The 13,296-nt window shown below is 44.1% G+C and overlaps 1 protein-coding gene across 3 annotated transcripts in view; it reads left to right on the top strand.

The window, feature by feature from the left end:
* The window catches only part of MTMR12 (myotubularin related protein 12), a 69,544-nt gene that overhangs the window by 37,071 nt on the left and 19,177 nt on the right, over nucleotides 1–13,296 (top strand). For all 3 annotated transcript variants that reach the window (XM_034998897.1, XM_034998894.1, XM_034998895.1), the window contains exons 7-8: nucleotides 835–964; nucleotides 9,057–9,132. In XM_034998897.1, coding sequence (XP_034854788.1) covers nucleotides 835–964; nucleotides 9,057–9,132 — 206 coding nt within the window. The remainder of the gene's footprint in view (nucleotides 1–834; nucleotides 965–9,056; nucleotides 9,133–13,296) is intronic.

The following is a 13,296-nucleotide window of genomic DNA, read 5'->3' as shown; positions in this document are numbered from 1 at the left end:
ATTATCGTTTGTACTACAATCTGGTTTTATTTTAATAAAATGGCATGGGGGAGTTTTATCAAACACTGTTTTCCCCAAAATGCTTGGGGGTTTTTTTGTGTTTTTTTTTTTTTGAAATGCACAAGGGCTTGAACTGATGTGTGTAAATAGCTGAGACTGTTTTGGTGCATGACACCCAGTGGTCTGTGGCTTAGGAGAGGACCAAGGACACATCTGCTGGGCTGCAAGCGTAGTGCTCCTGGACATTTCCCCCTAATGCAGGGTGAGGGGCAGAAGTCTCCGTGACCATGGTGCAGTTCCTGACTAGCAAGCCCTAACCCTCACCACAGCTGTCTGATCTGGTGATGGCCGTTAGTAACTATGTCACACTGGAAAATCCTCTTGTTGGCAATGCATCTGCAAATTGAAGGAGGATTTACATTCAGGGATCTGACATGCTATTCAAATGAGTTTGCCATCTTATGCACATATTGGTAGGGCTAAAAATATTTTATTATTTTAGCATTCGTGCCAAGCCTGTCTTCTAGTGTTTCACAGGATCTTTCATGTTATATAAATTATCTTATGGTCAGATGACTGAAAATGGAGCTATAAATTACTTTTGCAAGGAGTGGAACAAGAACACCTCCTTTCCTCCAGTATAAAAAGACCCTTCGTCATAATTTTGAGTTAATGACAAAAAAAAAGGAACAACGTTAGGATTAAGCAGTGAACTTGCTGTGCTTGGATAAAAATGGGCTTAGTGAACAAAATTGGGGCTTACGGATCCACTTTCACGTCATTAAAATACTGTACTTCACGACAAGACTTTTCTTTTTAAATTTGTTTTGCTAGCCACCGATCCCAAGAACCATACTGTAATGTTTGACACACTTAAGGACTGGTGTTGGGAATTGGAGCGGACCAAAGGCAATGTCAAGTACAAAGCAGTGAGTGTCAATGAAGGCTATAAAGTCGGTGAAAGGTAAGCATTCAGTGCTCTGTTGTTTTTTTTTTTTAACAGCTTTATTGAGATTGAATTCACATGCCATACAATTCACACATTTGAAGTACACAGTATTTTGAAATCTATTCACAGGGTTGGGCAACCATCACCACAGTCAATTTTAGAATGTTTTCATCAGCCCCAGAAGAAACCTTATACCCCGCTTAGTAGTTGCTCCCCATGTACCCTCAGCACCCCCAGCCTTAGGCAACCCCTTATCTACTTTCTGTCTCCATAGTTTGCTTATTCTCAAGATTTCATATAAATGGAATCCGATAATAAGTGGTCTTTATGCTTGGCTTCTTCACTTAGCATAATGTTGTCAAGGCTCATCCATGTTGTAGCATGTAGCAGCATTCCATTATTTTTTATTGCTGAATAATATTCCATGGTATGGATAGACCACATTTTATTTATCCATTCATCAGTTGACAGGCTATTATGAATAATGCTGCTATGAACATGTGTTTACAAGGTTTTAGGTTTCCAGTTCCGTGTGTGTGTGTGTGTATTCCTAGGATAGAATTGCTGGGTCATATGATAACTCTGTGTTTAACTGTCTGAGGAACTGCCAGACTGTTTTCCACAGTGGCTGTACCATTTACACTCCCATCAGCAGCATAGGAGGGGTCCACATTTTCCATGTCGATACAGTGCTTAAGAAACCCTTAAGATGGGGGCGCCTGGGTGGCTCAGTTGGTTAAGCGACTGCCTTCGGCTCAGGTCATGATCCTGGAGTCCCGGGATCGAGTCCCGCATCGGGCTCCCTGCTCGGCAGGGAGTCTGCTTCACCCTCTGACCCTATCCCCTCTCATGTGTTCTTTGTCTCTCATTCTCTCTCTCTCTCTCAAATAAATAAAATCTTAAAAAAAAAAAAGAAACCCTTAAGATGTCCCTTAAAACATTCAAAAGTGAATTTGTGTCTTTTTTTCCCCCATTGTATGTAGAGTCTAAGTATAAAACTATTAGAGGCATTTTTGAATTTATATTGTATATTTGCTTTCCTTTTACTTAGCACTTCATTTATTCAATAAAAATCTTTGGCAGGGCACCTGGGTGGCACAGTTGGTTAGGCGTGTGACTCTTGGTTTTGGCTCAGGTCATGATCTTGGTGGTGTGCGATTGAGCCCCGTGTTAGTCTCTGCTCAGTGGGGAGCCTGCTTCTCTCTCTCCCCCTCTCTCCTTCCCCCTGTGTGCACACTCTTTCTCTCTCTCTCTTAAATAAATGGGTAAATCTTTAAAAAAAATCTTTGGCCACTGTGCACCAGGTAGTGTCCTGGCTACTAGAGATACAGCAGTAAACAAAGAGCCTAAAAATTCCTGCCCTCCTGGAACTTTCACGCTAGTGGGAGGAAAACAGTGATAGAATAAATGAGTGATTGGAGAGTATTAAAAGGTAGTAAGTACTATGGAGAAAAATAGATCACGGGGGCTAGGGAGTGCTGGAGGTGTTGTTGGGGGGGGGGTGGTCAGGCACAGGGGACAGTAGAGGCAAAGACCTGAGGTGGAGTGTTGTCTGGCTTCTGTGAGGGAACAGCAAGGAGCCCAGGGGCTGGTGAGTAGCCATCAACGGACAGAGTAGTAGGGGGTGAGGTCAGGGCAGAGGGAGGTGGTTGGATGGTGAAGGGGAGGAGGCTTTCAGCATTTATCGTGCAGTGAGGAAAAGTTTGAGCAGAGGCATGATGTGATCTGACCTACATTTTTTTATTTTTATTTTATTTAAAAAAATATGTATTTATTTGACAGAGAGAGTGAGAGAGCACAAGCAGGGGGAACAGTAGAGGGAGAGGGAGAAGCAGGCTCCCTGCCGAGCAGGGGGCCTGATGTGGGGCTTGATCTTGATCCTAGGACCCTGCGGTCATGACCTGAGCCGAAGGCAGATGCTTAACCATCTGAGCCACTCAGGCGCCCCTGACCTACATTTTTAAAGGGTGACTCTGCATAATACTTTTTTAAAGATTTATTTGAGAGCGCGCACGTGCACAAGCAGGAGAAGCAGAGGGAAAGGGAGAATCTCAGGCAGACTCCCCACAGAGCGCTGAGCCCGACGCAAGGCTTGATCTCACAACCCTGAGATCATGACCTGAGCCAAAACCAAGAGTTGGACGCTTAACTGCGCTACCCAGGCACCCCTGCATAATTCTTTTTTAGAAGCTTGAATCTTCTCATTTTGGAACATACTCTCCACTATCCTGCTAGCAATTTCATAAAATTTGTATTTCTTTTTAAAAGAGATTTTATTTATTTATTTGACAGAGCACAAGCAGGGGGAGCGGCAGGCAGAGGGAGAGGGAGAAGCAGACTCCCTGTTGAGCAAGAAGCCCGATGCGGGGCTTGATCCTGATGTGGGGCTCGATCCCAGGACCCTAGGATCATGACCTGAGCTGAAGGCAGGTGCTTAACCAACTGAGCCACCCAGGCGTCCCCAATCTCAAACATTTATAAACTTAGCTCTCCTGACACAGCACAATCCGGAATGACAGTGGGGAGGGGCCTGCAGAGCAAATGGCATGGCCCCATTCTTGCCCTTCTCCTCCTCCCCCTCTTTCCAGTCACAGAGCTTGAAAAGGGAAAGCTAGCTCTTGCTCAGAAAGAGGTTAGAAACCCCTGCACCGGGGCACCTGGGTACCTGGGTGGCTCAGTTGGTTAAGCAGCTGCCTTCGGCTCAGGTCATGGTTCCAGGGTCCTGGGATCGAGCCCCACATCGGGCTCCCTGCTTGGCGGGAAGCCTGCTTCTCCCTCTCCAACTCCCCCTGCTTGTGTTCCCTCTCTACCTGTCTCTGTCAATTAAATAAATAAATAAAATCTTCAAAAAAAAAAAAAAAAGAAACCCCTGCACCTAGGAGGTGATAGTTTGTAATATGATGTTGACACTGATAGAAGGCATCCCCATTCCGATTGTTTTTATTTTTTTTAAGATTTTATTTATTTATTTGACAGAGACACAGCGAGAGAGGGAACACAAGCGGGGGGAGGAGGGAGAGGGAAAAGCAGGCTTCCCGCCGAGTAGGGAGCCCGATGCAGGGCTCGATCCCAGAACCCTGGGATCATGACCTGAGCCGAAGGCAGATGCTTAACATCTGAGCCACCCAGGCGCCCCCGAGAATTGTTTTTAAAAAATCCTGCCACAGGGGCACCTGAGTGGCTCAGTCGTTAAGTGTCTGCCTTCGGCTCAGGTCATGATCCCAGCGTCCTGGGATTGAGCTCCGCATCGGGCTCCCTGCTCCACGGGAAGACTGCTTCTCCCTCTCCCACTCCCCCACTTGTGTTCCTGCTCTCGCTATCTCTCTCTCTGTCAAATAAATAAAATCTTTAAAAAAAAAAAAATCCTGCCACATCCTGATTAAATTCATTGGTATTTGTTTAGTTGTCAGCATCAAAAATACATCTGGTAGAAAAGTCAGGTGGGGAGGAAGGTTTTAAAGGTTTATTTATTTCAGAGAGAGCACAAGTGTGAGTGAGTGTGTGAGGGGGAGAGAATCTTCGAGCAGACACTCCACTGAGTGTGGAGCCTGAAGTGGGGCTCGATCCCAGGACCCATTGGATCATGACCCGAGCTGAAACAAGAATCAAATGCCCAACCGACTGAGCTTTACCCAGGTGCCCCGTGGGAAGGAAGCTTTTTTTTTTTTTTAATCTTTTTTTTTAAATTTTTTTTTTATTTATTCATCTGAGAGAGAATGAGAGAGAGAGAGGATGAGAGGGGGGAGGGTCAGAGGGAGAAGCAGACTCCCTGCCGAGCAGGGAGCCCGATGCGGGACTCGATCCCGGGACTCCAGGATCACGACCTGAGCCGAAGGCAGTCGCTTAACCAACTGAGCCACCCAGGCGCCCGGGAAGGAAGCTTTTATTTTTTTTAATTTTTAATTTTTTTAAAGATTTTATTTATTTATTTGACAGAGACACAGCGAGAGAGGGAACACAAGCAGGGGGAGCGGGAGAGGGAGAAGCAGGCCTCCTGCTGAGCAGGGAGCCCGATGCGGGACTCGATCCCGGGACTCCAGGATCATGACCTGAGCTGAAGGCAGACACTTAACGACTGAGCCACCCAGGCGCCCCGGAGGGAAGCTTTTAATTAGTGGTTAGCAGGGAAAATGGAGCTTTGGCAAGATTTTAGTTCTGGGAGCACTCAGCGCAAACACATACCCCTTGGACAGCCCCAGCCGTACATACAATCTCCCACCCTTTTCTGCCCTGTGGAGAAGATACAGGGCAAGCTGTGCTTTGTTTCTCACCTGGACCACTGTGGTGCTGCCTACATGGTCTCCACCACCCACTGTGGTCCCCCAGCATCCATTCTCCGTATCTCCAAGGCCTTTCATGGTTTGACTCCTGCCTGACTCCCTCTCTACCCCCCTCTGACCATACTGACCCCCTACCATAGGCCTTGCCCGTGCGGTCTCCTGTCTGGGATGCTCCTTTTGCTTTTTAGCAGCACAAGGGTAGTTGCTTCCATCTTGTCAGATCTTAGCTCAGGTGTTACTTTCGTAGGGAGCCTGCCCAAGACTAGGTCAGGTCTCAGTGAGAGCTTTCTTTGTGCTCATGCCTCTCCTCACAGCACTTCCTACGATTGTGAGTTTATTTTTATCTGTGTCACCATTTGAAAATGTTTGTTTCTGCAACCTGTCAGCTCGGGAGAAACAAGGACACTTTTTTTTTTTTTTTTTTAATCATTATATCCTCAGTACCAAGTATAGTGCCTGGTTTTTTTTTGTTTGTTTGTTTGTTTTAAAGCTTTTATTTATTTATTTGACAGAGAGCACAAGTAGGCAGAGTGGCAGGCAGAGGGAGAGGGAGAGGGAGAAGCAGGCTCTCCACCGAGCAGGGAGCCAGACACCGGGCTCGATCGCAGGACCCCAGGATCATGACCTGAGCCAAAGGCAGCCGCTTAACCGACTGAGCCACCCAGGTGCCCTTAGTGCCTGGTTTTAAGAGGCATCAATAAATAGGAAACAGAATGAGTAAAGTAGTGAAAGCCCTTCCTCCAGTGGTTAGCAGGCACTCCAGTCAGTTTGGATAATAGGAAACTGAGCATCTACTTCATCTTCTCCCCAGGTCAGAGCTGGCTATTCCAGTACCTGTCTTCCCTCTCCTGAAAAGCCTTTTTTCTCTCATCCTGCCTCCCTGTCAAGGTTTCAGAAGGTCCATTACCCTGTGGGTGTGTGTCACACAGGCCTGTGAACTGACGCTGCCCCAGGAAGACATTGCTGCCCCGCTGTTGTCCCTCTGAGGGTTTCCTCACCCTAACGAAGGCTGGGGCTGAGTGGATCGGACAGCTTTCAATAATAAAGTCGTCCTGTAGTTGGAAAGGCTGTTGACTTTGTGTTTGAAAGCTCGTCCTGATGAGTAGAATGACTGCTCTCCAAGGAGGGAGGGTTAGCTGTTTGTGGACATTGGGAGCCTCACAGCAGAGAGCCTGTGGAACCTCCTAGTAGTTTGCTGGGACAAGAGAGGACATCTCAGACTCCTCTCACTGGTGCAGAGCTGTCCATCTCTGTGCAGCCTCCTTTCTGGAGCCAATGCATGCTGCATATGCTAATATACTTGGTTCTGACATTTGCCCCCTTTGATGGAAGACTCTTTGTGAGAGAAAATTAACTGGCTAACCAACATGGTAAAAAATTCAACCTCGCTAGTACTAGAAGGGGATGACATGCAAATTTTTAAAAAACCTTGTGGCCCCAGCTCTGCAGAATGAGCTGAGACTCAGGGCTAACCCACCCCGCAGATAGCTCTCGTGTGAAGGCGGAGAAACTGTGGTCTGTTGGTGCGTTGCTGGCGCAGTGCTACTTCCTCAGTGACCCGGGGATTAACATGCAGACTCTGATTCAGTGGGTCCGTGGTTGAGCTGGAGAAATGTGCTGTCCAGGTGATGCTGCTGCATGCTTGGAGTAGCGGGATCGTCTAGAACAACAGCTATCATCCTCCTTGTACACTGGGGAGCTTTTGAGCTTTGGATTTTTTTCTTCAAGCTTCTGATACTTAATAGTTCTGTGGGGGGAGCCTGGACATAGGGAGGTTTTTAATCTTCCTGTGTGATTTTAATGGGCAGCCTGAGTTCATTGATGTGTGAAGAGATTTTTTTTGGGGGGGGGGGGTGTTTGTTTACGTCAGTGATAACACCTGAAGAAGGGATACCTTACCACCTGTGCATTAAAACAGTTTTGATGGTTTGAAGTATCTTGTCCTTGACCAGTGTTTTCCAAACCTGGTTCTATGTTAAAATATAATGAGAGGTTTTTTTTCTTTTTAATTACCTTTAAGATTTTTTTTAATGGAAAATTTCAAGCAGTATAAAAGAAAAGGGAATATGATGGATTCCCTTTTATCCATCACCCCCCCTTCAACAATTATTAACTCATGCCTAATCCTATTTTCTCTGTGCTTCCCTTGGATTATTTTGAAATAAATCCCAGACCTCATCACATTTCATTCATGAGTTTTTTGGTATACATCTCTAACAATTAAGAACTCTTTTTATAGATGTAACCATAAAACCATTATCACACTTTTCAAATTTAACATTAAAACCCTCAGTCAGGGGCGCCTGGGTGGCTCAGTTGGTTAAGCGACTGCCTTCGGCTCAGGTCATGATCTGGAGTCCCTGGATCGAGTCCCGCATCGGGCTCCCTGCTCAGCAAGGAGCCTGCTTCTCCCTCTAACCCTCCCCCCGTCATGTACTCTCTCTCTCTCTCTCTCATTCTCGCTCTCTCAAATAAATAAATCTTAAAAAAAAAATAAAATAAAATAATAAAACCCTCAGTCAGTATCATTCAGTAACATAAGTCAGTGTTCAAAAATTTCCCCATTGTTTTTATAAATTTTAGAACAATTTTTCATCTTTTTATCCGTTTTATCATTAATGAAGACTCAGTGAGATTGATATCTTGCAATTGATTGATAGGTTTCTCAAGTCTCTTAATCTGTAGATCTTCCCACCATTTGTTTTCTTGCAATTTATTTGAAGAAACCAGGCTATTTTCTGATTGTTTCCTATAATCTGGATTTTGCTGGTGTTTAAAATGGTGCTCCATTCCCTATGGATTTATTAGATCTAGGGACTTGATCACATTCAAATTCCAACCTCTTCAACTTAGAAAGTCCATCTGTCCCATCACCTGATACTTACAGGACTGACTTCAAACATGCAGCATGCATACAGGTGCCATCCATTATTTTCCATTGTAGTTCTTACACCATAGACACCTTCTTACTTCCCGTGAGGCTTTATTTCAAGCTTTTTGAGTGAAAGGGTTTTCCAGCTCCACAGTGATGCAACTTAGCAGGTTTCTTATTAATAGGAACCTGCATTTGCTAACTAGAGGAAGAGGTGGTATCTCTGTGTATCTCCGATCTTTGCAACTCTGAAAACCTAACTTTCCCACTTCCTACCACTTAGCAGGTCATTTTTAGAACCTAAATTTTCTCATATAGAAACTGAAGCCATACTGGTTGGGTTCAGGTCATAGCTCTACTAATGCTTACTAGCTGTATAATCTGTGAAGGGCCTTACTGGTGCTGTCTCAGTTTCTCTATCTGTGAAATGGAATAATAGTAGTACATACCTCATAGAGTTGTCAGGATAAAGTGAATAATTTGTGTTAAGGAATTTAAGTCTGGCCTACAGGAAGCAGTTAAATGTTTGTTGTCAGAATGCTTGATAAAATATCTAGGCAGCAGTCATTGTAATTATTGGTTTTTATATTAGCTGACTGAAAACATGGGTGCTTAATTGCCACTATGTGATGAGAAAGAGCACTCCCAATTTTGGAATTCATATACTTGTAGGTATCATACATTCCAGTCCCCTCATTTCATGGATGAGGAAACAGACCCAGAGAAGTGGGGTAGCTTACTTAGGGTCACACAGAATCAGAGGAAGAGCTAGGATTTGAACCGAGAGTCCCAGCTGATTTGGCTGGAGATCGTTTATCTGCACTGGTTCTTCTTAAGAGGGAAATAAGGTTCGTGTCCTTACCACTGTGTTTCACTTCCTCAGTTCATTAAAGTTGAGCCTTCATATTCAGTGAATTACTCCAGTATTAAAACTGATGACATCTCTTTCTTCTAGATTGCCAGCATACTTTGTTGTCCCCACCCCTCTTCCTGAAGAGGACGTGCGATGCTTTCAGGGTCGCGGCATACCAGTGAGTACATCTGGAAACCCTAATAGCCATGGGTTGCTCATCAGCCCATTCTGGCAGATTATTCTATTTAAAGCCCTTGGCTTTGGTCCTCCATCCAAAAGGGATCCAGAAATATCTCAGGAGCTCACTAAAAGAGTCTCTCAGACATGAGGCTCCCTGGGACAGCTCTGAAGTTTTCACAGATGCAATAGAGTTTTTAGCAGAAACATCTTAGAGATTGAAGAGGATTACAGATCTGCCTAGTGTTGAAAGCCAGCCTGATTTTGCACCTGAAATCATTTTGAGGCTGAGTCCCCCACTCGAAGGGTAGTAGGGTTTAAGATTCTTTTTGGCCCCACTATTAATTTTTGAGTGCATGTGGCCATTTTTTCTCCCAGAGACAATATGGAGAGTTTACTTAGTTTTCACAGAATAGACTGGGATGGGAGCCATATTAATGTGTTACTAATCAAAGAAAGCAAAGCTCTGGCAGTTACTCCAGTTTCTAATTGGTGGTTGGGAGTTGCCAAGCCTTCAGGGAATTTAGTAAGGAATGAGAATTACAAATAAATGCTGTACTGTGCACATGGCTTGTTCACGAAAAAGGTCACTCCTGGATGGGAGGCAAGATGTTTAATCAGGGTCACATGTAGGTCCCATGTAGGCAGAGCAGGTAATGAGCTTGGCCCTTGCAGTGAACCAGAGACCATCCACCTGAGTTAAGGGTGAGGCTGCTTTTCTCTGCCAGCCGGTTTGTGCCATGTGGGAATTTGGGCCTGGTCTTGCCAGATATCCTGATTTCTCAGGAGAAGCCAGAGATAGGGATTTTTATGTGAGTTGTGACTTTCCCCAATTTCTAAATGTATGCAACTGATTCAGATGTTTAAAAAACAGGTCTTTGGGCTAGAGTTGGCTCATGTCCCACTAGTTTGTAACCTTTGATTGAGAGCAGAGGTTCTCATTTTCTGATCTCAACACTCTATAGTCTAAAAGGTTATTGAGGATTTCAAAGACTTTTTTGTTTATGTGGATTATATTATTTGATATTTGCCATATGAAAAATTAAAACAAAAAATTTTAGTTTATTTTAGCAATAAACTTACTACATGTTAGTGTAAATAGCATATTTTTGTGAAAAATAACTATTGTTCAAAACAAACAAAAACATAGAAGAGCAGTGTTTTACATTTTTAAAAATAGAAGACCACTGGATTCTTAAATCTACCTCTTTCATTCAGTCTGTTGTAGTATGTTAGGGTTTGGTTGACGTATGGGAAGAAAATCCATCCTCACACAGATCCATATTTGGGAAAGGGAGGAATAGTTATTCACCTTTTCAGATAATTCAGAATATTATTCTTTGATGGTGCACCAAAAAAATGAGAAGTGGTGGTTTCATCAAGGTTAATTGCAATAAGGAATCTGAAAACCTAATCAATGAATTTTTCATTCTTTGCTAAATTAAAATCCATGGGGTCTGTTTTGTACTTGGAATAGATCTTAAAACATGCCATGTTTTTTTTTTTTAAGATTTTATTTATTTGACAGAGAGACAGCGAGAGAGGGAACACAAGCAGGGGGAGTGGGAGAGGGAGAAGCAGGCTTCCCGCTGAGCAGGGAGCCCAATATGGGGCTTGATCCCAGAACCCTGAGATCATGACCTAAGCCAAAGGCAGATGCTTAACAACTGAGCCACCCCGGCGCCCAAAACATGCATGATTTTATGACCTTATATAGTGGTCTTTTGGAAAGTGTTGGTTCATGGGGTTAATACAGATCGTCCAAATATTAGCATGTTTCCTTATATAAAAATCACACTCATTAACATCACGCTTGTCTCATCAGAAAAATCTGTATGTTTTGGGAAGCTGTCTAGGTAGAGGCAGAGATTAGTTTTCCAACAGTTCTAATTTTTGCATGAAACTTCCATTTTTATCATTTACAACAATTTGTCAGTTGTGTTCCTTGGAGTGATAGGGTCACTTCATTCTTTTTTGTTTTGTTTTGAGGATGAACACCTGCCACATACCAAAGTCTGAATACCCAGTGTTTGACTCTCACTCATTCTTTCAATTCCATGAAGAGAGCAGCTAGTTCACCTCTCACCTCAGTCCCATAAGTGCTTTTCCTCAAGATCTATACACTGTATTTCAGTGCTTATTTCCCACTTCATCACGTTAATTATAAAGCTTGTTAATACTAAATATCAATCTGTAATGGCCAAGATTAATAAAACTAGTAATTTTTAGTCCTGCATTAAGAACATTCTCAAGTAGAACATTTCTTTTTTCTGTGAGCATGTGGCTATGAAGGATACAGTGGTGACCAGTGCCATCTGGGAGTGGTGCCCTGAGTGGTCCGAAAGCACCCACACTTTTACCCACCAGGGCTTTGGCACCGTCCGTGCAAATGTCAGCACAGTGAAGAGGACAAGTTAACTCTTAGTATTATTCTCAGGCCACCTGAAAGGGTCTTGGGAACCCCCCCCCCATCTGTAGACTACATTCTGAGAATCACTGTTTTCGAACAATGAAGATGAGGGTCTTCATTCTTTAACCTTTCAGAGAGGGATTGAGGAAAAGAGGGTGAGCTCTGTGGGAAGAAATAAAGATGAATGGTCTACACATGTGCGAATAGGCTGCCTTTCCATCCAGCATTGAAATTTGGATACTGTGTTCTAGCCAGGCCTTGAGGCAGAGAAGTAGAAAATGTTCTGATGAGATGGGAGTGGGGAGCCAGCAACATAACTTCTTGGTAGAAACAGGAAGGTGTTCTCACTTTTTTTAGATCTGTCCTGAAAGTTGTTAGTGGAGTTTGCATGAATGGACAACAGAAGAATATTATACAAGATGGAATTGACACATTTACCCAGGGAACACAGAGCTCTCCATACCCATAACATAAAATTTACCGTTAGTGGCATTTATTGTATTTACAGTGTTGTGCAACCATTACCACTTTCCAGTTCCAGAACATTTCCGTATCTCCATGCTTTTTTTTTTTACCCTGACTTTTCAGCTAGTGTGTTTATTCTTGCCTTATTTTCAGTGAAGACCTGCATCATTTGTAGGTTCAGTCATACCCTTGCGGCCATTCTAGCGACCTTGGCCTCCTCTACCCTCTGCTGTTCTCCAGCCCCTGAGTATTGATCTTTTTTGGCTGTGGGGTTAGTGAACATTGCTAAAGATTATTCAAACCGAACAGCAGAGTGTTACTGAATGGGATACGGAAAAGCCATATGTCACCTTGCCTCAGTTGGGCCTTTCTTCTGCTCAGCAGTCTGTTGTTTAACTCCTTTTAGATCCTGTATCATTCTTCCCTAGGGCTGGTATAAGCCATTTTTTCATTCTCTTTAAGTTTGTAATTCCATTCTTAATTTTTGTACTGAGAGACGATGTTTCCCCTACTTCTGTGGGATTGTGGACAACCCTCGACAAGACCTCCCTCGGCTTTCCCCTTCACCTCCTGTTGGTTTTTCTCCGTGCTCCTGTGTCCTTCTCCTGAGTCTAAACAGCTGCCTGGCTTTTGATCTCATCTGCCCTTGCTTTGTCAGGAGCCTGCTTCCATCAGCCTTCCCCTTCCCCGTGGATCTTTCCTGGTGTTCCGCTCTACTTGAAGGCACACTCAAGCCTCCCCTGACCTGAAGAAGCCCCTCGTTAAGAGTTAGGCTACTGTCTTGTTCTCCCTCCCAGTACTGACAAACATCTTTAAAGACTCTGTACTAATTTTCCCTCCTTGACTCTGTCCTCATTTCTTCTTGCACTGTGACTTTTACCCCCTACTCTGCGATGGACCCTCCAGAAGTCAGCGGGCCTTGTGCATCCCCCTCCCCCATACCAGCACTGCCCCCCCAGTATCAGCACTCCCCCCCAAGTACCAGCACTCCCTGTACCAGCACTGCCCCGCCCCAGTACCAGCACTCCCCCATACCAGCACTGCAGGTTTGACACTGATTATGGTCTTGACCTTTTTTCTGTCTAAATTCTTGACTTGCTTTGGATACACTGTGCTTTCTCGGTCCTCTAACTTCCTTAATAGTTCCTTCCTTCTTACACTGCTTTCTAGCGTCCAGTTGTAGATGTTCCCGTAAAGCTCTGTCTTGGGCTCTGTTAAGAAAGATAACCTTAAGCTGTATCAGATAGTGAATAATTTTCCCTCTCCCTTTTAAAAGTTAAACAGGATTAA

This window comes from Mirounga leonina, unplaced genomic scaffold (assembly GCF_011800145.1).
Source record: "Mirounga leonina isolate KUSES-001 unplaced genomic scaffold, KU_Mleo_1.0 Mir_95, whole genome shotgun sequence".
NCBI lineage: Eukaryota > Metazoa > Chordata > Mammalia > Carnivora > Phocidae > Mirounga > Mirounga leonina.
This window is presented reverse-complemented; position numbering and strand designations above follow the sequence as displayed.